Source organism: Hippocampus bargibanti, linkage group LG13 (assembly GCF_051943395.1).
Source record: "Hippocampus bargibanti isolate YZ-2025 linkage group LG13, ASM5194339v1, whole genome shotgun sequence".
NCBI lineage: Eukaryota > Metazoa > Chordata > Actinopteri > Syngnathiformes > Syngnathidae > Hippocampus > Hippocampus bargibanti.
Window position 1 is genome coordinate 1,478,088 of NC_142746.1, and position 27,335 is coordinate 1,505,422.

The 27,335-nt window shown below is 42.6% G+C and overlaps 1 protein-coding gene across 1 annotated transcript in view; it reads left to right on the top strand.

Moving 5' to 3' along the window:
- Positions 1-27,335, top strand: part of LOC148888913 (uncharacterized) — a 60,204-nt gene that overhangs the window by 22,045 nt on the left and 10,824 nt on the right. Inside the window, exon 4 of the mRNA XM_089012215.1 lies at positions 17,025-17,121. Coding sequence (XP_088868341.1) covers positions 17,025-17,121 — 97 coding nt within the window. The remainder of the gene's footprint in view (positions 1-17,024; positions 17,122-27,335) is intronic.

The window sequence follows — 27,335 nt, forward strand, 5'->3', positions numbered from 1 at the left end:
ATTTATGTCTTTTTCTTCCAATTTCACCATCAACACGGATCAACACGAAGTTTTCAGACCAAACAAAGTATTGCAAAATGCGGTGATGTAAGGTATGTCCTTTCACGCTGAGGGGCGTTCCTTCAGTGACGTATGGTGAACTCAACCAACCAACTCAAAAACAAGACTTTCGGAATATTCAGCGCGAGTCTTAAAAGGTAAAATATAGCTATATGCCGTCGAATTTTTGTAAAATACGCTCAGTTGAAGTCATTTGAAGCCATTTTACAAATTATGGACACAACTTGTCCGGAGACGTCTGTTGTCCTTTAATTCCTAAGTCCTATGGGTCAGGATTTATATGCGTCCGCACAATAACTCAAAGTGACAAAAGAAATCACTAAAACAAACACAAAACAAAAAAGCACTTGCCGATGGCTGCCTACTCGAGCGCCATCTTAGACTTCACGTGGGAGGAAACCGGAGTTCCCCGAGAAAAGCCACGCAAGCTGGAATCGAACCCTGTACCTCTGCACTGTGAGGTTGGCGTGCCACTGAGCCGTATCCCCACCCCCCTTGTTCTGCCAAATCGTTAGGCAACGAAGGGCCTGCTCGCTCTCGTTAGCTCGTTTAATTTAGCATTTGATCTGGTATGGTTAGCCGGCAGCTAATGAGGCTACGGCGCTCATGCCGACAACGTTGCACGGTTGCGATCCTCAACTGGCAGGTGACGCACCGCACGCGTTTTCCATTGGCGTAATCCTTAATTATTTTCATGCACTCTTAATCTTTCCGATGGATTTGCCGTTTTCGCTTCAATATTTAACGGCGGGCACTCGTATCCTAGCCCCCCCCCCCCTCCCCAGCCCCCTTTTCTAATACGAGCCTCCTCCCGCTCGATTCGGCCTCCGGTGGAGACTGCGTTTTAATTCGCGGCAACGTTGACCTCATTCGCCGTAATCCTCTACCCTGCTTAATCGCTCGCGCCGCAAAATATTTCTTTGCGTTCGCCGGCGGGTCCAACCGGACGAGGCCGCGCAACGACAAACAACCAACAGGACCAATTATGGGGTGGAGGGGGCATTTGTTGAGTCTGACGCCGCCAAATGCTCTGTTTACACCTGCCGTCTAGTCCAGGGGTGGGCAAACTTTTTGACTCGCGGGCCGCAATGGGTTCTAAAATTTGACAGAGGGGCCGGGCCAGGGAGGGAGTGTTTGGGCCGGAAATACTAAACCTATATTTTAATACAATTCCACCGCATTAAGCTATAGTTTACGTTTTAAGACTCGCGCTGAATATTCATGAAGTCTTGTTTTCGAGTTGATGACGATCCCCATGTGACATCACGATTGGACCGCCCCTGACCGAGAAAGCGACACACAATGCATTTTGCGGTATTTTGTTTGGTCTGAAAAGTTCGTGTTGATGGCGAAATTAGAAGGAAAACACATAAATAACGCGATGGTGAATCGTTGTGTGTTGCACCAAGACAACTATTTAATATTCGCTGACACAAATTCCCAGCTGACGAATCAGCCCATTTCCAACAGAGCTTGGGCGCCATCTTGTGCATTTTCTGGGATGCTACGTTGGAGTCCTGATGGCTCGAATTGATACAGGAGGACTTCTCTAATCGATTGCAAACATGTATGCTTTCCTCTTCAGAACTATTTGAATCATATTCATAACTGGATGAGTAACAACATCTTCTCCGAATCTGAAGCCATTGTTTTGATTCTCGATCAAAGGCAAGACGTCTTGGCGTGACGTCACGAACAAGGGGGCGGGACCTTCTGAAACTGGCCATTTCCGGATTCATTTTGAAGTCATTTTTATTGGTGTTTTTCATTTGATTCAAAATATCAGCCTACCTGTTTTGGGTATTTTAGATGCTATAAAACGTTTTTCTGATGACAGTAGGAAAACCAAAAAAATGGTGCCGGTTGTCCTTTAAACGTAGTGTGTACAAACCTCATAGCACAGTAAGAACACTACAACCCAATTTATTAACTGTCTTTCAAATGTGAAAAACAGCCCTTATCAGTTCATACATTTGTCTCAAGGAATATGCAAGATATGGCGTTTACAGACTATTTCGAAGATACTGGGAGGAGGAAATGGAAATAGATTAAAATAACATACGCACTGTGATTTATCAAGATTGCGTCTGTTTTTAATAAGTTTCAATCGAAAGTGGAAAGTTAAAGAAATCAACATTTATTGAAAAAAGGAATCACATTCAAAATTCAATACATATTATTACACAACGAAATATTCAAGCTCAATAATATCTACTTGTGTTAAACTCCGCTAAATCATGGATGGATTGTCCTGACCGCGCGCTCTACAAACTCGCCACGGACGCCCTCGCCTTCACGCGCAAACAATACACGTGTACCGTCGCCAAGCACACAGACATAGGCTACCTGCAGTTGAAATTTGCATACTCGGCACGGCGGCCAATCAGAAGTCTGCTTCTTTCTTCCGGACTTTTGCAAGCGTTATAAAGTCGTGCAATTGCATGTCATTTTCCAAAATAGATGCACAGAACCTCAGCCCCAGAAGAAAGATTCAAAAGAAGCTAACAAAATATGTGACGCTACAAAACGTAAATTTACATTAAACCGTGACTGTAAAGTGTACTTGAGAGTTATGAAAGGGCCTTAGGGGCTTGTAGCAAGCAATGCAACCCTTGCATTGTGCTACATGGTGACAAATGACTACTGCTGCGCAATCTGCTGCCTTGGACATTTACCGTAAATTAAGCAAGGTAACATTTGTGGTAAGTACAGCCTTAATTAATATAAAAAACTTAATACTTTGTGGTCTTATCGTGTTTCAAGTTGTGAAAAACAGTGCAGGCACCTTTTCAGAGTTGTCTGCCCTTTTGTCCGCTACCTCCGGATTAAAAAGCTTAACGTGCCATATGTGGCCCGCGGGCCGTAGTTTGCCCATCCCAACCTAGCATTTAGAGACTAGACTCTAGTCTCTAAATGCTAGGTTGCTACATGTTAGGTCACTACATGCTAGGTGGCTACATGATAGGTGGCTGCAAGCTAGGTGGCTACATGCTAGGTGGCTATATGATAGCTTCAACGGGACCAATAACGGAGGGGGATGGCATTTGTTGAGTCTGATGCCCCCAGATGCTCTGTTTTCACTCGCCATCCAGTCGTTACATGCTAAGTTGCTACATGCTAGGTTGCTACATACTAGTAAGTCTGTGTCAACTCTCAGTTGTACAGGAGTGGTCCATCGATGAAAAGGTTTCTTCAGCTGTCATCTGTACTTCTTTGAAGGTGTCGGACGTTTCGCTTCTTATCCAAGAAACTTCGTCAGCAAACTAAAGTCTTACTGGTAGTTTAGGCCCGATATATATATATATATTCCTACTGTCCAGACATGGCGGTGCAGGACTCTGCTATGATAGGTCCCTGCCCTCAGGTTGGGGGAGCAGAGGACTACACTCTGCCACTCCACTGATTGTTCCTATTGTTCTGACTAACGACGGGCCTGAATGCCCCACTACCACCGGTATCACCTCATCAGTATTCCTAATCCTATTTTGCCTAAGTAGGCTGTTGTACAAATGATCCAAATTGAACCTCACCCCACCATATCGGTTTAAAGAAGGATTCAGCTGTTTTATGAAAATCGCTTCTTTTACTCCCCTTTCAAACCATCTATGTTCTTTCGCTAAGATTGTAACCTCATTGTCGTCAAATGAGTGGTTGCTAGCTTTTAGGTGCATATGTCCTGAAGTTACATTGTAAGATGCCAATGTTTCCTGAGGTTCCAGTATGACGTCTTTGATCCTCTCTCTAAACCCTGTGGTGTTCTCTACGTGATATTCTGTTACCAACCAACGGAGCATACATTGTATGTAGAGGAGTCAATGCTACAAACAATGGGTCTGAAGGGGAACCCTTCTTTATGTATGTAAGACAAAATAAATAGGTTAATCAGTGATTCTTACACTTATAAGCAACTAAAAAGGGACCCTTCCAATAGATACAAGAAAGAAATGATAGACTGTCTCCAAAAGTTCGAGAAAGGAAAACATATAGACAAACAGATGCCAAAAATACATAAAGAAGGGTTCCCCCTCAGACCCATTGTCTGTAGCATTGACTCCTCGACATACAATGTAGCCAAATATTTAAAAACGACCTTCGTAACACAGAATATCACGTAGAGAACACCACAGACATTAGCTAGCTGTCTAGCTAGCTATCCATTAGCTTTTTAGTTGGCTATCTAGCTATATATCTATCTGGCTGGCTAGCTGGCTGGATATCAGGCTGGCTGGTTGTATGGCTAGCTTGCTAGGCTATCTCACTGGGTGGCTGGCTATCTATCGGCTAGTTATTAGCTAACTAGCTTTCTGACTATCCGGCTAGCTATCGAGCTAGTTATCTATTAGCTGCCTATTAGCTAGCTAACTTGCTTTCTATGTATTTGAGTTACTTCCATGTTGATTGAACGCTGGCGCATGTGGCTGCCGCTGCTCACTCGCTGCAAAACCTCCTGTGACTGTAAAATGACCTTGAGAGTTTTGAAAGACGCTTAGAAATTAAATGTATTATTATTATTATTATTATTATTATTATTATTATTATTATTATTATCAATTGCTTCTCCATCTATCAAGTCAACACCAAAAAATGCTTGTGTCTACTTTGGTTCGCACCCGCGTAATCCCATCGGGCGATATGATTGGATATGATATGACTGGGCGATATGATTGGCGGGAGCCACTGCCCGACCGCCGGTGCCTAATCTGGTTAGCGGCGGACGATTGACCGGCAAGATGAAACGATTAAGGAACGACAATCAATTTCATTTGCTTTTGCGGGCCGAATAAAATGATGTCGCGGGCCAGTTTTGGCCCTTGGGCCTTGACTTGGACACCTGTGAGCTATGCAATGTTAAATGATTCTGAGGGTATTTGCATTGGGACGAATGCTATCTGGACAAAGATTGGAAAAGTCCAAATGTTAACTCATTGGCTGCCATTCCCGAATTTATTCGGGAATTGAAAATACAGTGATACCTCGGTTTACGAATGCTTTAGCTCACAAACTTTTCGCTTTACGAACATTAAATTTGAGAAGATAATCTTGGCATATGAACTAGTTTTCGACGGATGAACCGAACCAAACCACACAGCGCCATGGTGGCTGGCGGACGAGTGGTCGGCGCACTAGTTTTCCACACCCCCTTTCAGTGCAGACGTGGTTTGCTATTGAGTGGAGTACTTTTGCTGTTATTTATGGCATCGAAAATGACTCTACCACAGGCTAGTGTTAAGATAAAGAGGACACAAAACAAAATTACCATTAAGCAGAATAGTAATAATAATTATGATAATAATAATAATAATAATAATAATAATAATAACCTCGAAGAGGTTGAAAAACTTCTGGTGATTTGGATGAACGAAAAGCAGCTAGCAAGGGACAGTGTGAGTGAGGGTATTATCGCAAGAGGCAACTACATCAACTACCATCTCAAAGGTCCATAAAACAACTTTATTCTACAGTGCAGTTTATTTCTTTAATTACAATACAATAGCACATTTATTATACATAAAAATAGGGTATATTTTGTGTAGTTTTAAGTCTTATCTAGTCGAAAATTATGTTTTCTGGGGACCTGGGAACGGATTATTCTCATTTTTAATGGTTTCCTATGGGAAATTAATGTTTGGCAGACGAACTTTTCAACTTACACGCACACTTTCTGGGAACCAATTAAGTTCGTAAGCTGAGGTATCACTGTATTTTGTACAGCTGCCCCAATTTCAAGCTCACATGACTGCAAGCCAATATAATTTAATTAATTTATATATAATGTAATTTATAATTTAGGAATTAACTCTTTTTCTGATGAAAGAAGAGAGTCAAATGTTTCTTACGCTGCATTGAAGGTTGATGTAGTCTTAAATGTCAATATTCTGTGGGGTCTTCCACAAAGCGCTGGTCAGACCTCTGGCAATTTTTTTCCCCTTCCACGAGGGGGCAGCATTTCCTTTTTGTCCATGTTCGCGCTTTGTTACAGCTTCAGCTGTTGCTTGCTAGCTATTAGCTTTCTATAAGCTAGCTAGCTTTCTATCTCCATCCATCCATCTATTTTCCGTACCGCTTATTCCTCATTAGGGTCGCGGGGGGTGCTGGAGCCAATCTCAGCTGTCTTCGGGCACACCCTGAATTAGTTGCCAGCCAATCACAGGACACACAAAGACATACAACAGTCACTCTCACACTCTCACCAAGGGACCATTTGGAGTAGCCAATCTGCCTGCCATGCATGTTTTTAGAGTGTGGGAGGAAACCGGAGGACCCGGAGAAAACCCACGCGGGCCCGGGGAGAACATGCACAGGGAGGCCGGACCGGGACGCGAACCGGCGACCTCTGCACTGTGAAGCCGGTGTGCTAACCAACACACACCAACTACCGAAACGCTGGCGTGTGTGGCTGCCGCTGCTCACCCACAGAAAAAACTTATCCTGTGACTCTAAAGTGACCTTGAGAGTTTTGAAATAGTATGTGGATTATTATTATTATTCTGATTATAAATACGTCTGTGTAAGCTCTTGGTGGTACAGGAATGGTCCATCGATGAGAAGGTTTCTTCAGCCGTCATCTGTACTTTTTTGAAGGTGTCGGACGTTTCGCTTCTTAGCCAAGAGGCTTCGTCTTACTGGTCGTATCGGCCCTATTTATATATCACCCTAATGTCCAGACATGGCGGCGCCGGACACAGCTATGTCTTTTAATCTGTCTTTTAATGAGTGTGATTATAAATGACAATAACCCTGACACTGGAGTGGACACATTTTTTGCACATGGTCTGTAAGTCCATGAGTTAAATGCGTTCCATCCTGAATAGACTTGTCCCTGTTTTTAATGCGGGTTTTTGCTGTCGGGGTTCGTTGATATTTGAACAGTCTTTTAATGAGTGTGATGAGCGGCCTCCCCACATGGCTGCTTCGCCAAAAAGTGGTCTCTGACACGCCTTGGCCGTGAATGAAACACAAATGAAAGCCATCGCCTGTATAAGGTATCAATCATTGACACCGGCGGAAAGGAGATTGGGATGGGGGGGTGGGGGTGGGGGAAACCCAAGAATTTGGGAGATTGACCTCTTGTGGGAAGCGAGGATTAGAGGCCCCCAACGCAATAATGGGAAAGTCATTGTGTCAGCGGATTACGCAACTATCTTGATTTGGCAGCCATGTCCCGTGTGTGTGTGTGTGTGTGTGTGTGTGAGGGGGTTCAGGGGGGGGGGGTAACAGTAATGTTTCTTTTCTTGTTGAGAGGTGCGCCAACCCTGCATAATTTACTCTGCTAACACACAATCCATATATAAGACCACCTCGGTTGACAAACTTAATTGGTTCCCGGAAAATGTGTGTAAAGCTATCTATTAGCTATCTAGCTAGCTATTAGTTATCTATTAGCTAGCAAGCTAACTTTCTATCTACAGTAAAGTCTCGTTATATCGATATTCTCGGGAGTCGGAAAAAATATCGATATAACCGGACTATCGATATATCCGATCCTGCAGCAGTACATGTACCGATATCGATTTCTCCTTGCGTTCATAGAAATAGTATCGTAATAAGCAGTACTATCGATATAACCGATATCGATATAACGAGACTTTACTGTATTTGAGTTATTCCGCGTTGAGTGAACGCTGGCTCGTGTTGCTATTTATTAGCTATCTACCTAGCTATATATTTGTTTATGTATTAGCTATTTAGCTAGATATTAGTTACATATTAGCCAGCTAGCTAAATTTATATCCATTTGGTTTGGATTTGCCTTTAGTAGTCTCGCAGTGGAGAAATTTGAGTTTTTCCGGATTAGTTTTTTTTGCAAGCTATTTTTGTCAACCCATATGAATGTAGGTTAGCTAGCTGTGCATATTTGAAGTTGCTAACAATGCCCTGCAATTCTTTGTACTTTTCAAACAAGATTGATTATGAAATGTTTGGTTGATTGTATACTACAGTGATACCTCAGTTTACAAACTTAATTGGTTATCAGAAGGTGTGTCTAAGGCGAAAAGTTCGCCTGCAAAACTTATTTCCCATAAGAAACCATTAAAATGAGAACAATCCGTTCCGAGGTCCCCATAAAACATCAGTTTCTACGAAATAAGCCTTAAAATGACACAAAATAAACCTTATTATATGTATAATCAATATGCTATTGGATCGTAATGAAAGAAATAAACTGTACTATAAAATAAAGTGGTTTTATTGACTCTTGTGATGGTTGTTGATGTACTTGCCTCTTGATTATATATACAGTGATACCTCAGTTTACGAACTTAATTAGTTCAGAGAAAGTGTGTGTAAGGCAAAAAGTTCATCTGACAAACATTTATTTCCCATAAGAAACCATTAAAATGAGAATAATCCATTCCCAGGTCCCCATAAAACATAATTTTCTACGAAATAAACCTTAAAACTACGCAAAATATTATTATTTTTATGTATAATAAATGTGCTACTGTATTGTAATGAAAGAAATAAACTGGAATGTATAATCAAGTCGTTTCTTGGTGATAATACCCTCACTCACACAGTCCCATGCTAGCTGCTTTTCGTTAATCCAAATAAATAGAAGTTTTTCAATCTTTTCTATTGCCTGTACCGTTGCTTAGAAAAACACAAAAACACGCTTAGCCACATGTAGCAAAGGTCAACTTTGCGTACTGGTACGCTAAGTCACACAAACGCACACTTTGTTTATGTTTTTTGATGATCTCCTTCTTCTGCTCGACCGTCATTTTCTTTTGTGTCCTCTTCGGCTTAACACTAGCCTGTGGTGGGGTATTTTTCGCTCCCATAATAGCAAAAGTACTCCACTCAATAACAAACCACGTCTGCACTCAAAGAAAGGTGGTGACAAAAACTAGTCCGCCAGCCACCGTGGTACTGTTCAACCGTGTGGTTTTGTTCATCCGCCGAAAACTAGTTTGTATGCTCAGATTATATTCTCGTGAATTTAATATTTGTGAGGCGAAAAATCCATGAGCTAAAGCATTTGTAAGCGTCTGAAATTAGCATAGGTGCTATAATGATTTCGATCACTGGTGTCCAAGTCAAGGCTAAGGGGCCAAATCTGGCCCACTACATCCATTAATTCGGCCCTCAAAAGCAAATCAAACTTGCAAAATTTCATGATGCTGGCTTGTTCAAAATGTCCTACGGCAAGCACAATCATGGCCATTATTTTGGACTTCAGATTTGAAAACTAGCAGCACGTCACGAATGTTGGCGCAATCCTGCGATTGAAGGACGCTATGACGCGAGGTCACGTAGCGCCGGCGATAATGGCGTTCTGGGTGGCGTCGCCGTTGACAGCGACATATCGAACGCAAGGTTACAAGTTAACACAGTGATCAAATGGCGGAGAGCCGCTTGCGTGATGTGATGCGATAATAAGCGCGGGGGAGGCGGCGAGGGAGGCGGCGTGGGAGGCGGCGAGGGAAGCGCTTGTTCTTCTAACCCGAGAGCCGAGCGCCCCTCCTTCTTCCACTGCCGTGCCGCGCACCCAGATCGCCGCAACTCATTTCTCCAATGGGGAAAATTCAAAAAGCCGCCTAGCGTTGCTCCCCGGCGTGGTTTGTCATTTTCTCTGCTGGATCTTGATGAAGTCGTCGCTATCCCCGAATTGATTCGGGAATTGAAATGCACGACGTGGAGTCCCAGTCCCCAATTGATGAACATTTTTTCTCCAGTTTCTTCAGCCGTGATTCAAGGTGTCGGACGTTTTTGCTGGTAGATCTAGCCCTACTTATTAGGGTCAATGATTTTTTATATATATATAAAATCATTGCCTCACCCCTCATGGGTGGTGTCTGGCCCCCATTTTAGCTCGGATCCTCTACCTGAGGCCAGGAAGCTTGAGGGTTCTGCGCAGTATCCGTGCTGTTCCCAGCACTGCGCTTTTCTGGACCCGAGATATCCAGTGTTGTTCCCGGGATCTGTTGCAACCACTCGTCGAGTTTGGGGGTCACTGCCCCAAGTGCTCCGACCACCACAGGCACGACTGTCACCTTTACCTTCCAGGCTCTCTCCAGCTCCTTTCTGAGCCCTTGGTATTTCTCGATTTTCTCGTGTTCCTTCTTTCTGATGTTCCCATCACTCGGGACCGCTACATCCACGACAACGGCTTTCCTTTCCCCTTTATCTATGACCACGATATCTGGTTGGTTGGCCATTACCATCTTGTCAGTCTGTATCTGGAAGTCCCACAGGATCTTTGCTCGGTCATTCTCTACTACCTTGGGAGGTGTTTCCATTTTGACCTTGGGGTTTCCAGTCCATACTGCGCACAGATGTTTCGGTAGACTATGCCAGCCACCTGGTTATGGCGCTCCATGTAGGCTTTCCCTGCCAGCATCTTACACCCTGCAGTTATGTGTTGGATTGTCTCAGGTGCCTCTTTGCACAACCTACACCTTGGGTCTTTCCTGGTGTGGTATATCCGTGCCTCTATGGCTCTGGTGTTCAGGGCCTGCTCTTGAGCAGCCAAGATGATTGCCTCTCTGCTGTCCTTTAGGCCAGCCCTCTCTAGCCACTGATAGGACTTCTTGAGATCAGCCACTTCTGCTATGACTCGGTGGTACATCCCGTGTGGGGCTTTTCCTCCCATGATTGTTCCTCTTCCAGCACCTCATCCTCTGTTCCCCATTGTCTGAGACATTCTCTGAGTACATCATCCGTTGGAGCCTTCTTTTTGATGTATTCATTGAGCTTGGATGTTTCATCCTGGACAGTGGCTCTCACACTCACGAGTCCCCGGACTCCTTCCTTACGGCTTGTGTTCAGTCTCAGGGTGCTGGATTTGGGATGGAACCCTCCATGCATGGTGAGGAGTTTTCGGGTCTTAACATCCGTGGTCTGAATCTCTTCCTTTGGCCACCTTATGATTCCTGCAGGGTATCTGATCACTGGCAGGGCATAGCTGTTTATTGCCCGGGTCTTGTTCTTGCCATTGAGCTGCCTTCTTAGGACTTTGCTCAGCCGCTGGAGGTATTTGGTCGTAGCCGCTTTCCTTGTTGTTAGTTCCAGGTTACCTGTGGTATACTGAAATAATTGTTGCTGTTTTCAATGTCTGCTATTGTTCCTTCAGGGAGTGAGACCCCTTCAGTGTGGACTACCTTGCCCCTCTTAGTCACCATCCGACTACATTTCTCCAGCCCGAATGACATCCCGATGTCACTGCTGTAGATCCTTGTTGTGTGGATCAGGGAGTCTATGTCTCTTTCGCTCTTAGCATACAGCTTTATGTCATCCATGTAGAGGAGGTGACTGATTGTAGCTCCATTTCTGAGGCGGTATCCATAGCCTGTCTTGGCGATTATTTGGCTGAGGGGGTTCAGTCCTATGCAGAACAGCAGTGGGGAGAATGCATCACCTTGGTATATGCCACATTTGATGGACACTTGCGTTAGTGGCTTGCCATTGGCTTCAAGTGTGGTTTTCCACATCCTCATCGAGTTTGCAACGAAGGCTCTCAGGGTCCTGTTGACCTTATACAACTCCAAGCATTCAGTGATCCATGTGTGTGGCATCAAGTCATATGCTTTCTTGTAATCAATCCAGGCTGTGCACAGGTTGGTATGTCGGGACCTGCAGTCTTGTGTGACTGCTCTGTCAACCAGCAGCTGATATTTGGCACCTCTAGTATCTCTACCGATGCCTTTCTGTGCTTTGCTCATGTATTGATCCATGTTTCCACTTATCTTAACCGCAATGATGCCTGACATGAGGTTCCATGTTGTGGAGAGACATTGGCCGATAGTTGGAAGGAACTGCACCCTTTGAGGAATCCTTCATGATCAGGATTGTTCGCCCTTAGGTTAGCCATCCTGGGTGAGTCCCATCCATCAGCAACTGGTTCATTTGTGCTGCTAGGCACTCGTGGAGTGCTGTGAGTTTCTTTAGCCAGTAGGTGTGGACCATGTTGCCGTACAGTTTTTCAGACATGAGACTCTTTCTTGTATGTCTGCCGCTGTGATGGTAACTGGGTTCTCTTCAGGGAGGTTGCTGTGCTCCTCTAACCAGCCATTGTGCACTGTTGTTATGTGCGACCTCCTTCTCCCATATGCCTTTCCAGTATATTTCAGTTTCCAACCCTGGAGTGTCTTCTCTGCTGTTAGAACCCTGCCACTGAGCGTACACTTTCGCAGGTTGTGTTGCGAACAGCCTGTTTATTCTTCTGGCCTCATTCTCTTTCGTGTACTTCTTTAGGCGACTGGACAAGGCCTGGAGCCTTTGTTTGGCAGTTTCGAGTGCTTCAGGTATGGTTATCTGCGTGTACCTCTTGGGTATTGGCCTTTTATTCACACCTCTCTGGGTCTCCTTCAACTGACTCACATCTTTCCGAGCCGCCTTGATCTTGGCCTCCAACCGTCTTTTCCATGGTGGGTAATGAATCTCGTGGCTCTCATGGTTGCTCTTGTAACCAAGCATCTCTAGGATCACTGATGCTGAAGCGTATATCAGCTCATTGGTTCCGGTGATCGTTCCGGTCGGGATCGCTCTCAGTGCTGCATTCACAGGTTCCATGAGACTTTCAGGTGGTACTTCACATAGCCGTTGTAATCGGTTTCTTAGTTGCCCAGTTTTCATTCTTGCCTTGATCTTATTTCTCAGGTCAGTTGCTGCTTCGCTCATCATTTCATTCATTGGGACTGGCTTCCCAATCTCATCATTCATTGGGGCTTGCCTCCCAATCTCTGGTCTAACCTCTTCCTCTGATGTGGCAGCCTGGGGCCCTTCACCTTGGAATTTGTGTTGTACCTCATCAATCTCCAGTTGTGATAGCAATTGCCATTTGTGGATATTGGAACACTGAGCTACTCATTGTTTCGTGGTCAACCGCGACTGTGGCTTTCGAAGTAACCATTCAGCCCTCATTCTCCGCGTGTATCCCCTATGACTAGGGTTGCTTGAGTAGTAGCATTCCATGTATATATATATATATATATATATATATATATATATATATATTGTATATATAGATATATAAAAAGCTTTATGTCATCCATGTATGTCTCGTTTACATATGGCTTGCTAGCTAGCTAGCAAGCCATATAGCCATCCAGCCAGATGTCCAGCCAGCAAGCCAGCCAGATAGGTAGCTAGCTAGATAGATAGCCAACTAGATAGCTAATAGCTAGCTAACTAGCTAGACAGTTAGCTAATAAACCCCCCCCCCCTTTCAATTTGCTGCTGTAGATTGCAAATGTCCCCATTGTGGGACTATTAAATCATTCACTGCCATTCACAAATTTATTTGGGAATTGAAAATTTGACATGGACCATTCCCGAATTTGTGTTTTTTTTTTGTGGCATTACGATAAAGCGCTTGTTAAGGCAATTCCCTAGACGAACACATTTTAAACATCTTTTCTATTTCCTTACACATTGTTTTATTTTCTCTGACTTCTTGTCATGATTTCACATTCTGTCCATCTTTACATCGTTTTATTTTCTCGGATTTCCTGTCATAACATCACATCCTGTCCAACTGTGCGAGTTCCATTACCTGCCATCCCAAAGATTAAAGAATATTTTTGTTCTTACTTTGATTCCTGCTTCATTAATAATGGCCCTGACAGCGCTGATCAGACCTCTGGCAATGTTTTTCCCTTCCACGAGGGGGAAGCATTTCCCTTTTGTCCATGTTAGCGCTTTGTTGCAGCTTGAGCTGTTGTTAAAGCGCTATATAAATCAATCAATATTTATTGAATTGTATTTTGTACAGCTGCCCCCATTTCAAGCTCAGATAACTCCAGACCCGTATCATTTAGGAATGACCTCTTTTTTCCGATAAAAGAAGAGTGTCTAAGGTTTCTAACGCTGCATTGAATGTTTATGTCGTCCTAAAAGTTAATATTCTGTGGGTCCTGCAGTTGGAGTGACAATGACAAAAACCCTGGCAGTTCAATGGACACATTTTTTTTGCACGGTTTGGCAGTGAATGAGTTAAAACGTGGCCGTGGTGATACCAATCTGCAACTTTATTATTCGCCGCCACCGCCGCCGTCGCTCTCCAGCCTGTATTATCAGAAAACACAGTCATTAAAAAGCATTTGACCTTTTTGCGGCGGGCGGCGAGAAATTAACTCCCCCTCACCTCCGCCACCGCCGCCGCCGTCACTCTCTCGCTGTTGTGCGAATAAATCACTTGACTGCCAATTGTAATGAAACTCCTCCTTTTCGCTCCGAGCGGCGTTGCGGCGCGACTCTGCCTCGACGGCGCCCAAACGAGATAGCGCCCCTAATTAAATGTTACATCTGCCTATTGTCTCACTGCAACGAGGACGGGGGAAGGGCGGGTGTTAGGGGGGGGTGTTACCGCAGGTGGGGGGGCTGTGGCATGAGGACGAGACAAGACAAGTGCAGGTGAGACAATGAGGACAGGTAGAAGGAGGCGGACAAATGAGACACTTGGCCTCGGTGTCATGGCGCTACTCGCTATCGATTTGTTGTCTGCCTTCTTAAAATGTCATGCGAGTGCCACAAAAAAACAAATGTTTTCCGTGCGATAACGTGTCGCTTTGTGCCCCCCTGTCTGTCTCAACGCGTGACTGTTGATAATAATAATAATAATAATAATAATAATACAGTGATACCTTGGCTTACGAACTTAATTGGTTCTCAGACAGAGTGTGGAAGGCGAAATGTGTGTATCTCAAAAATTAATTTCCCATAGGAAACGATTAAAATCAGAATAATCCGTTCCCAGGTCCCCATAAAACATAATTTTCTACTTTCTAATTTTTTAAGCCTTAAAACTACAAAAATACCATATTTTATGTATAATAAATGTGCTATGGTATTATAATTAAAGAACTAAACTTTACTGTATCATGAAGTCGTTTTATTTACCTTTGTGATGGTTGTTGATGGCTTGATGCAGGGTTCGGGAACCTTTTTGACTAAGAGAGCCATAAAAGTAAAATATTTAGAAATGTTTTTCTGTGAGAGCCGCACACGCGCGCACACACACACACATGCACGCAAACACGCACGCAAACACACACGCATGCTAACTCGCACGCAAACACGCACGCAAACACGCACACAAACACATACGCATGCAAACATGCACGCAAACACACATGCAAACACACACACATGCAAACATGCACGCAAACACTCACACAAACAAACACAGATGCTAACACGCACGCAAACACGCACGCAAACATACACACATGCTAACACGCACGCAAACACGCATGCAAACACGCACGCAAACACGCACACAAACACACACGCATGCAAACACACACGCAAACACGCACGCAAACACACACGCATGCTAACACGCACGCAAACACGCACACAAACACATACGCATGCAAACATGCACGCAAACACGCATGCAAACACACACACATGCAAACATGCACGCAAACACGCACACAAACAAACACAGATGCTAACACGCACGCAAACACGCACGCAAACATACACACATGCTAACACGCACGCAAACACGCGTGCAAACACGCACACAAACACACACGCATGCAAACACACACGCAAACATGCACGCAAACACACACGCATGCAAACACACACGCAAACATGCACGCAAACACACACGCATGCAAGCATGCACGCAAACACGCACACAAACACACAACAAAATGTCAGAATGTATGTATTTAAAATAACTTTGTGATAGTACTCACCGTTAACATGAATGGTATTCCATTCCTCGTGATTGGTAAATCGAGCCAAACGATCGGGTCCATAGGCGAAGTTACTGCTAGCTAGCCTGCACACGGCTCATAAGCTTCCACACTTACTATCTGCAATCTACTTCTCGCAGAAGTATGTTGATGCTAACGTTAACATGGGGCTTGTTAAGATGTCACTGACATTCGACTGTTTCACCGATGGAATTGTTTCATTGCAAATTAGAATCAGAACATTTTCTTTCTTCAAAGGCGAATGCTACGGTGCATTCAAGCTGAAGTGTACTCGTCGGGCTCCTTGAAAGGGGCGTTTACCTGTTTCAACATGACGGCCAGTTTCATCCAATCAAAATTGCGCTCTCCGTCAACTGCAGCCCCAGCAGGAAATGAACAGTGAAAAAACGAGAATATGCGAGCCATAGGTTCCCGACGCCTGGCTTGATGGAATGGAGTGACCGGTTTAAACAGCATTAAACACTTGATGAGGAACGTAGCCTTCTTCTTTCACCTTCTTGAGGAATGAGCCCTTGTAGGAGCTTTCTCTGCGATAATTTTACCTAGTTCTTCATCAATTGTGTTCTGTTCAGCTGGGGTGATAGTTTTTTGCATCAAATGTACAGATGGCTTGTGCGGGTTATTTGTGGAGCCTGATTGATGGGATATTTTAACCTTGCAGTCTACACTGCCTGTCTCTTTAATGTTGTGTTTGTTTGCTCGTTACTTGATCTCCATTTTGATACCCAGATCACGTCAAGATTCACGTCAGTGAAGAAGGATGATTGGTGATAGGATCAACTGAGTTCTCCTTATGAGAAAAGACGGACAGTGGGATATTTTAACCTTGTAGTCTACACTTTGCTATCAAAGTTGAAATAAGTCCAAATTTCACTGTTTTCTATCCATTTTATCACTCTCTCTCTCTGTCATCTGCCTGTCTCTTTAATGTTTATTCCCCCCCCCCCCTCACTGTTGCGTTCTTGACCAATCACGTGGCTTTAACTGAAGACTGGGGGCGGGGAATTTTGTTTTTTCTGAAGAACGGCCTCACTCTCTGGCTGTCTGTAACTCCCCACTCGCCCCTTACTGCTGCATTCTTGACCAATGACGTGGCTTTACCTGAAGACTGGGGGCGGGTAATAGTGGACAAAAATAGTTCGTATACCAAGGTAAAATTTGCATAAATGTAACGTTCGTAAACCGAAAGGTTCGTAAACCGAGGTATCACTGTAAAACATTTTATTTTCTTTATTGCCTTGGTGGAATAAGAATGAAGCGTTCTCATCTACCTGTTTTCCTCCCATACAGGAGGGGGCGCTGTTTTCGCCCGATGCCGCCATTTGCCGTCCACTGGAATCGACGACGAACGGCGTTGCAGGCGTCACGAGACAAACACATAAAACAGGTGAGGTCCCACTCTTTTTTTTTTTGGGGGGGGGGGGATGCTGTGACGTTTTCATCGCGTTTTTGCGCAATGAAAAGCAGTTGCTCCCACAGCTTAGCTAAACGCACAACAAAACACTTTGAATGCTAACAACCAAAAGACGGAAACGAATCGGGGAGGAACAGTTAAATTTTTCTTACTCATGTTGCTGCCTTAACCCCCCCACTCCCCCCCCAAAAAAAGGTCACATTTTTATCCATTCAAATCTCAACCGCGGTTAATTTGAGCTCTTCTTCGTTCTTCTCAAATGTTGAAAAAAAAGAAAGAATTTCATATTTCGAGCAAGCAGCTTTGCAGGAAGTCAAAATTGCTCAGCAAAATCAAGCCGTAAGTAAAGTACCTCAGTTTAAAAACTTAATTGGTTACTAGAAAGTGTGTGTTAGGCAAAAGGTTCATCTTCCAAACATGTATTTCCCATATGAAACCATTAAAATGAGAATAATCCATTCCCAGGTCCCCATAAAATATAATTTTCTCCCAAATAAGCCTTAAAACCACACAAAATATACCTTATTTTATGTATAATAAATGTGCTATTGTATTGTAATACGGTATAATAAAGTCGTTTTATTGACCTTTGTGATGGTCGTTGATGTCGTTGCCTCTTAATGATATCCAAGTGAAGTTGCCATGCTTTCTTAGCAATAATACCTTCACTCACACTGTCCCCTGCTAGCTGCTTTTTATGAATCCAAATCAACAAAAGTTTTTCAAACTCTTCTATTGCCTGAGACCGTTGCTTAGACAACACAGAAACACCGTTAGCCACAAGATGCAATGGTCGACTTAGCATACTGGTCCTGGGACGCTAACTCACACAAACGCACACCTCATTCGTGTTTTTCGATGATCTCTTTCTTCTGCTCAATTTTGTTTTGTGTCCTCTTTGGCATAAGACTAGCCTGTGGTGGGGTCTTTTTTTTGTGTCCCATGATAGCAAAAGTACTCCACTCGATAACAAACCACATCTGTACTCAAAGAAAAGTGGTGACGAAAACTAGTCTGCGAGCCCGAGAAACCGAGCCGAAAACTAGTTCGTATGCCCAGATTATGTTCTTGCGAATGTCATATTCTTAAGGCGAAAGGTTTGAAAGCTAAAGCATTCGTAAACTAAGGTGTCACTGTGCATCATTTTTTTCATCCTGAAAAAAACTAATATTTTTAAAAAATATGTCAATCAAGTCGAGTAATAAAGTCTTCCCTTTGGCTCTCCAACGTGGGCCTGGTTATTGCGAGGACATGTGGGGGGGGGGGGGGGGACGCGGCTTACGGCCACGCTGCGCTCGCCCGCTCACTTCTTTGGGAATGGCAATATTTGCATATTTATGGGCTCGCCGAACGTCTTCTCCACACCAACACAGCTTTTGTTTATCCCTGCTGAAATGAGTCGCTACAGATCTGCCCCAGCAATTAGTACAGAGCGCCGCGGGGAGCAGGTTGGGGGGGCGGCAACACCCCCCCCCTCGCCCCATTTATTTCTTTACATGTCAATAAGGTGCGGGTTGGGATATAAACATGTCAACATTTTTTTTAGCTTTATAATAATAAGCAAAATATATAATAATCATAATAATCACAATTCTCATAATAATAATAATAATAATAAAAGTGTAGTAAAATACTATTTTCAGTTTTGTTCAACGCGATTGTGTGATGTTGTGATTTTTTTTCATATGTAATTATTATTATATATGTAATAATTATTATTATGCAATATATGTTTTACATTTAAAAAAAGAAATTACAACATCACACAATAGTGTTGAACAAAACTAAAAGTCCAACACATGCTCACATGTAATAATAATAAAACGTTCTCACATGTAATAATAACAATAATAATATATAATATTATATATATATATATATATATATATATATATATATATATATATATATATATATATATATATATATATATATATATATATATATATATATATATATATATATATATATATAAACGAAGGCGGAAGTATACGGTGAAACATGTCAGGTATTTGAATACCTACAATACACTGTAAGAAAAGAATCTGTTAAATTAAATTATTATTATTATTATTATTATTATTATTATTATTATTATTGTTATAGCAAGTGTTGGTTTTTCAGTTTTGTTGAACCCCATTGTGATTTTTTTTCAAATGTCAACATTTTATTGCAGAATAATAATAATAATTATTATTATTATTATTATTATTATTATTATTATTATTTTAATTATAACATTTATTATTAGTATTATTAGTAGTGAAGAAACCTTCTCATCGATATTATTAGTAGTATTCATTTTTTTCATGTACATGTTTTTAATCCCATTTAAAATAATAATAATTAATTCTTTTATGTGTCTTGATCTCATTAATAGTAATAATAATAATAATTATTATTATTATTATTATTATTATTATTATTATTATTATTATTATTATTACATGTGAGGATGTGTTGGTTTTTCACTTTTGTTTTTAATGAAAACATTATATTGCATAATAATAATAATTATTATTACAATTACAATTATAATATTTATGATGATTATTATTATTATTATTATGAAACTTTTTGTACATGTTTTGATCTCACTAATATATATAATTATATATATGATTAATATGATGATAATAATAATAATAATAATAATAATAATAATAATAATAATAAGAAGAAGAAGAATAGTTATTATTGTTGACGTTGTCATTCTGATTATTATTATTGACATGAAAACGTAGAAAAAGTGTCATGGCCATTGATCAATAATTTTGTGTAATGATATTGTGTTTGAGTTTGTGGTTGTTTACGTTCATGATTGAATTTGTGCGGCTAAACGCGGACGGCGGCGCCATTTGCAACCCGCCCGAACTGTTGATCCAAAATGATGCGCAGGGCAGAGCCGCAGGGAAGAAGACACCAAATTGGATTTAACGGCAAATCATGGACAACAATGGCGGTTTGGGGGTGTGGAGGGGTACCTCCCTCCCTCCCTCCCACCCTGAAGCGAACACCCACGCGCAGCAGCTCATCTCGACCAAGCTATGAAATCGCTGTGACTGTAAGCGCCTTCATTTAGCAGCCGTGACTTGTTATCCTTTTAGTCGGAAGAGATGGGGGGGGGCTTGGTTGGGTGGGTGGTGTGGGGTTTAGCGACATCCGCAACGAGCTAGCGTTTAGCCGCCGGCGTGCAAACCTGTTGCGGCGCGGCGTGCCATGCATTGCCAACGAAATCGACTTTTTTTGGGTGGGGGGGGGGGGTTTTCGTTTTTTTTTTTTTTTTCAGGGGGGGGGGGGGTGACGTCATTGTTTGCCTGACGGCTTGTTGTCATTTTAAGCACACTTGAGTTTGCAATCGGCGCCATTTTGAAATTGACGACTTGTAATTGTCATCATTGGGGACATTCATATTGTCAATGGCGAGCGTCAATAAAATAACATGAGAATAAATCGCCAACGATTCGGCCAGCAAATTAACACTCAATTATTATTATTTTTGTGTGCTGATTAATTATGCGTAAACCTCCATTTATTGATCCATTTATTGATTCGCTGATTGTTGTAAATTGCCCTTGTTGGGGACAATCATATTGTCAATGGCGAGCGTCAATAAAATAAAATAAAATGAGAATAAATCGCCAACGATTCAGGTAGCAAATTAACGCTCAATGTTTTTTTTTTTGGGGGGGGGGGTGGTTTTAATTATGCAATTAATTATGCGTAAACCTTTATTGATTATATTTCACTCTCTCCGCCGCAGGCCTTCTCCCATTTTGCTCGTCCTACGTGAAAGCAAACGGGTCGAATTGCGTTATTATTCAATGTTTTTATCAATATACTGTAACCTTTTGTTTGGGGGAGGCATGCTGATTTAACGTACAGTGATACCTCTGCTGACGAACTTTGCCACGAAGTGTGTGTAAGGTGAAAAGTGTGTCTTCCAAACATTAATTTACAATAGGAAACCATTAAAATGAGAATAATCCGTTCCCATGTCCTCATAAAACATAATTTTCGTCTAAATAAGCCTTAAAGGACAACCGACGTCTCCGGACAAGTTGTGTCCATAATTTGTAAAATGGCTTCAAATGACTTCTACTGATCGTATTTTACAAAGATTCCACCGCATAGAGCTATATTTTACGTTTTAAGACTCGCGCTGAATATTCCGGAAGTCTTGTTTTTGAGTTGGTGACGAGTCCTCACCCTACGTCACTGAAGGAACGCCCCTGACCGAAAAAAGGACACATTGTAGCAGTCCTTCCATCACGTCAATGCATTTTGCTGTACTTGTTTGGTCTGAAAACTTCGTGTTGCACCAAAAAGAGGCAGAAGAGGGCGACAAAGCTCTGTGTAAGGAATTAATCAGCCTGTGGAAATGGGCTGATTAATTCCTTACTTTGTCGCCATTTTCTGCCTCTTTTTTAATGCTACATTTCCCCCCCCCTATTGCCTCAAAATGGCACGGACTAAATTATTTAATCGATTGCAAAGATGTATGCTTTCCTCTTCAGAACTATTTCAATCATATTCATAACTGGATGAGTAACAAGAAAGCATATTCTTCGAATCTGAAGCCATAGTTTAATTCTCCAGCAAGGCAAGACGTCTTGGGGTGACGCCACGAACAAGGGGGCGGGACCTTCTGAAACTGGCCACTTCCGGGTTCATTTTTTTGCAGATTTTGCACACTTTAAGTCACTTTTATTGGTGTTTTGCATTCGACTAAAAATATCATACTGCTTGTTTTGGGTATTTTAGATGCTATAAAACGTTTTTCTGATGTCAGTTAGGAAACAAAAAAGTGATGTCGGTTGTCCTTTAAAACTACACAAAATATTCCTTGTTTTATGTATAATAAATGTGCTATTGTATTGTAATTTCAAAAATTAAACTGTCCTACATAATAAAGTAATTTTATTGACGTTTGTGATGGTCGTTGATGTCGTTACCTCTGGAGGATGTCCGAGTGAAGTTGCCGTGCTTTCTGGACAATAATACCCCTCAGTCACACTGTCCCCCACTAGCTGTTTTTCAGTAATCCAAATCAACAGAAGTTTTTTAACCTCTTCTATTGCCTGAGGTCGACTTCGCATACCGGTACGCTAAGTCACACAAACGCACTAATCGTTGGGGTTTTTCGATGATCTCATTTTTCTGCCCGACCGTCATTTTCTTTTGGGTCCTCTTCGGCTTAACACTAGCCTGTCGTGGGGTCTTTTTCAGTCCCATAATAGCAAATGTAGTCCACTCGATAACAAACCACATCTGCGCTGGTGGATCGTGTGACTTGGTGTTCATCCGCCGAAAACTAGTTCGTACGCCGAGATTATATTCTTGCAAATTTAATGTTCCTAAAGCGAAAGGTTTGTTAGCTAACGCGTCCGTAAACCGAGGTATCGACGTATTACGAAATGCTGCCTGTCTAACGAGCCAACAGTTCAACACCAAATGATGACAAGTGTCAACAAAGCTGGAAATGGCGAGACCGACATTTCCCCCTTCCCCCCCCACACACACAAACACACTCCACATCCCACTGACTGTGACGGTAAACAAGTGATTAGCATGTGAAATGCAACTCGGACATGGTGTTAGCAAGCAGATGTCTTTTGTCCGCAAGTATGTGTGTTTGTTTTGGTGTGTGTGTGTGTGTGTGTGTGTGTGTTAGTGTGTGTGTGTCTATGTGTGTGATTGTGTGTGTATTTTTGTATTTGTGTATGTGTATGTACACGTGTGTGTGTATTTGTGTGCGGATACGTGTGTCCGTATGCGCATACCTGCGTGTGTGATTGTGTGGGTGTGTTTATGCAATTATGTGTGTGTTTATATTTGTGTGTGTGTTTATGTATGTGTGTTTGTATTTGTGTGCGTATGTGTGTGTGTGTCTATGTGTGTGTGATTTTGTGTGTCTGTGTATTTTTGTGTGTGTTTATGTATGTGTGTGCGTTTGTGTATTTGTGTGTGTGTCTGTGTGTGCGTGCGTGCGTGTGTGTGTTAGTGTGTGTGTGTCTTTGTGTGTGTGTCTATGTGTGTGATTGTGTGTGTATTTTTGTATTTGTGTATGTGTATGTACACGTGTGTGTGTATTTGTGTGTGGATACGTGTGTCCGTATGCGCATGCCTGCGTGTGTGATTGTGTGGGTGTGTTTATGCAATTATGTGTGTGTTTATATTTGTGTGTGTGTTTATATATGTGTGTTTGTATTTGTGTGCGTGTGTGTGTGTGTGTGTCTATGTGTGTGTGATTTTGTGTGTCTGTGTATTTTTGTGTGTGTTTATGTATGTGTGTGCATTTGTGTATTTGTGTGTGTGTCTGTGTGTGCGTGCGTGCGTGTGTGTGTTAGTGTGTGTGTGTCTTTGTGTGTGTCTATGTGTGTGATTGTGTGTGTATTTTTGTATTTGTGTATGTGTATGTACACGTGTGTGTGTATTTGTGTGTGGATATGTGTGTCCGTATGCGCATGTCTGCGTGTGTGATTGTGTGGGTGTGTTTATGCAATTATGTGTGTGTTTATATTTGTGTGTGTGTTTATGTATGTGTGTTTGTATTTGTGTGCGTATGTGTGTGTGTGTCTATGTGTGTGTGATTTTGTGTGTCTGTGTATTTTTGTGTGTGTTTATGTATGTGTGTGCGTTTGTGTATTTGTGTGTGTGTCTGTGTGTGCGTGCGTGTGTGTGTTAGTGTGTGTGTGTCTTTGTGTGTGTCTATGTGTGTGTCTATGTGTTGTGATTGTGTGTGTATTTTTGTATTTGTGTATGTGTATGTACACGTGTGTGTGTATTTGTGTGTGGATACGTGTGTCCGTATGCGCATGCCTGCGTGTGTGATTGTGTGGGTGTGTTTATGCAATTATGTGTGTGTTTATAGTTGTGTGTGTGTTTATGTATGTGTGTTTGTATTTGTGTGCGTGTGTGTGTGTGTGTGTGTCTATGTGTGTGTGATTTTGTGTGTCTGTGTATTTTTGTGTGTGTTTATGTATGTGTGTGCGTTTGTGTATTTGTGTGTGTGTCTGTGTGTGCGTGCGTGCGTGTGTCTGTTAGTGTGTGTGTGTCTTTGTGTGTGTCTATGTGTGTGATTGTGTGTGTATTTTTGTATTTGTGTATGTGTATGTACACGTGTGTGTGTATTTGTGTGTGGGTGTTATTGTGTCCGTATGCGCATGCCTGCGTGTGTGATTGTGTGGGTGTGTTTATGCAATTATGTGTGTGTTTATATTTGTGTGTGTGTTTATGTATGTGTGTTTGTATTTGTGTGCGTGTGTGTGTGTCTATGTGTGTGTGATTTTGTGTGTCTGTGTATTTTTGTGTGTGTTTATGTATGTGTGTGCGTTTGTGTATTTGTGTGTGTATGTATTTTTGTATTTGTGTTTGTGTATGTACATGTGTTTGTGTATTTGTGTGTGGATATGTGTGCGTGTGAATGTGTCCGTATGTGCATGCCTGCGTGTGTGATTGTGTGGGTGTGTTTATGCAAATTATGTGTGTGTTTATATTTGTGTGTGTTTATGTATGTGTGTTTGTATTTGTGTGCGTGTGTGTGTGATTTTGGGTGTCTGTGTATTTTTGTGTGTGTTTATGTATGTGTGCGTTTGTGTATTTGTGTGTGTGTGTGTCTATGTGTGTGTGATTTTGTGTGTGTGCGTTTGTGTATTTGTGTGTGTGTGTATGTATTTTTGTATTTGTGTTTGTGTATGTACATGTTTTTGTGTATTTGTGTGTGGATATGTGTGGGTGTTATTGTGTCCGTATGCGCATGCCTGCGTGTGTGATTGTGTGGGTGTGTTTATGCAATTATGTGTGTGTTTATATTTGTGTGTGTGTTTATGCATGTGTGTTTGTATTTGTGTGCGTGTGTGTGTGTCTACGTGTGTGTGATTTTGTGTGTCTGTGTGTGTGTGTGTGTGTGTGTGTGTGTGTGTGTGTGTGTGTGTGTGCGCGCGTGTGTGTGTGTGTATGTGTGTGTGTGTGTGTGTGTGTGTGTGTGTGCGTGTGTGTGTGTGTATGTGTGTGTGTGTGTGTGTGTGTGCGTGTGCGTGTGTGTGTGCGTGTGTGTGTCGCGGGCTCCAGAGTATTGGTCCTGATCCGGCCCTGCAGGCCCACAGCCAAACTATTTTATCTGTTAATGCATTAGAGTGATCTTCCAATTAGCCTTGCGCTGGTTCAACTCCCATCCACCCGTGTTGTGTGCGTGTCGTGGGTGTGTACACGCGTGTGCGTGCGCTAAATGTGTTATTGCGGCAAAGTGAAGTGGTGAGGGCGGGCGGGCGGGTGCGAGGTGCGAGGTGTTGTGATAGTTCTGCTCCAGAGGTGAAATGAGGTGCTTATTGTGTGTGCGGGTGGTGAGGCGCTGCCGGGTATTAGAGGATGTGGTGGGGGGAGGGGCTTAGTCCGGAGCTCCTGTTGTAAAGTTTGGCGATAAGGAGAACCCGGCCCTTGAGCATCCATTCTCCTCGGTGTATTAGCGCCGCCTTATCGGGGCTCCAGATAAAAAGCAGCATGCCATTTGCCTTCGGTGGAATTAAGCCCCCCCAACTTCCTCCCCAACCGCCTCGCCAACCCCCCGCCCCGCTCGTCTTCTTCCTCCTCTTGTCTGGCTGGGCTAAACCGGGCCGGCCGCGATTAACCTCGACACCGTCCAATATCCTCAGCGGACTCCCGGCCGCAGATTAGCCGCCATTAGTTAGGAGCAACTAAATTAACCGCCGCCGCCATCGCCGCCTCCCTGGAAGTGCAGCGCTCTCACATTCACACCGCTTGGGTGTGTGTGTGTGTGTGTGTGTGTGTGTGTGTGTGTTCTTGAAGAAATGACAGCGGCGGTGCTGTTTATCTTCGTCTGCAATTAAAAGGTGAAATTTAAACTGGCGGAACGCAACATCAACCTGAGCCTCCGTCTGTTACTCTAGCTATATCGTTAGCGAGCTGGATCACTAGCTAGATAGCTAGCTAGCTCGAGAGATGAGGCCTGGAATTTCCCAAGTTTCATTTGCTTTTGGGGCCGAATAAAATGAAACTTTAAAAAGTGATGTAAAGGATTAGCCAGATAGCAGAATACAGTGATATCTTGGCTTACGAACTTAATTGGTTTCCAGGCAGAGTGTGTTAGGCGAAAACGGTGTAACCCAAAAATTAATTTCCCATAGGAAACCATTAAAATGTGAATAATCCGTTCCCAGGTTCCCATAAAACATAATTTTCTACTTTCTAATTTTCTAAGTCTTACAACTGCACAAATATCCCTTATGATAAATGTGCTATGGTATTATAATTAAAGAAATAAGCTGTACTGTATAATAAAGTCATTTTATTTACCTTTGTGATGGTCGTTGATGGCTTGATGGAATGGCATTAAACACTTGATGAGGAACGTAGCCTTCTTCTTTCACCATCTTGAGGAATGATCCCTTGTAGGTACTTTCTCTTTGATCATTTTACCTAGTTCCTCATCAATTGTGTTCTGTTTAGCTGGGTTAATAGCTTTTTGCATCAAGTGTATAGAATATTTATGGAGCCTGATTGATGGGAATTTTAACCTTGCAGTCTACACTCTGCCTTTGAACTATCAAAGTTGAAACGAATGCAAATTTCAATGTTTTCTATCCATTTTGTCATTCTCTCTCTCTCTGTCGTCTGCCTGTCTCTTTAATGTTTAAACCACCTCCCCTCACTGCTGCGTTGTTGACCAATCACGTGGCTTTAACCGAAGACTGGGGGCGGGGAATAGAGGACAAAAAAAATGTCGGCAGCCATTTTCTTTTTTGGAGAATGGCTTCACTCTCTCTGTCTGTAACCCCCCCCCCCTGCCCCTCACTGCAGCATTCTTGACCAATCACGTGGCTTTAACCGACGACTGGGGGCGGGGAATAGAGGACCAAAACAAGCCGGCTGCCATTTACTTTTCGGAGAACGGGCTCGTTCGCGAACGACGCATAACTCATTGTGGCATCTCCGTGTGTATCCCAAAAGTAGTTCGCAGCCAAGGTAAAATTTTCGTAAACTGGAAAGTTCGTAAACCAAGGTGTTCATAAACCGATGTATAACTGTATAAAGAGAGCTAGCTAGCTAGATCGTTAGCCTGCTGGATTGCTAGCTAGCTAGCTCAAGAGATGAGCCTGGAATTTCCCAAGTTTTATTTTCTTTTGCGGGCTGAATAAAATGAGGTGACGGGCCAGATTAGGCCCCCG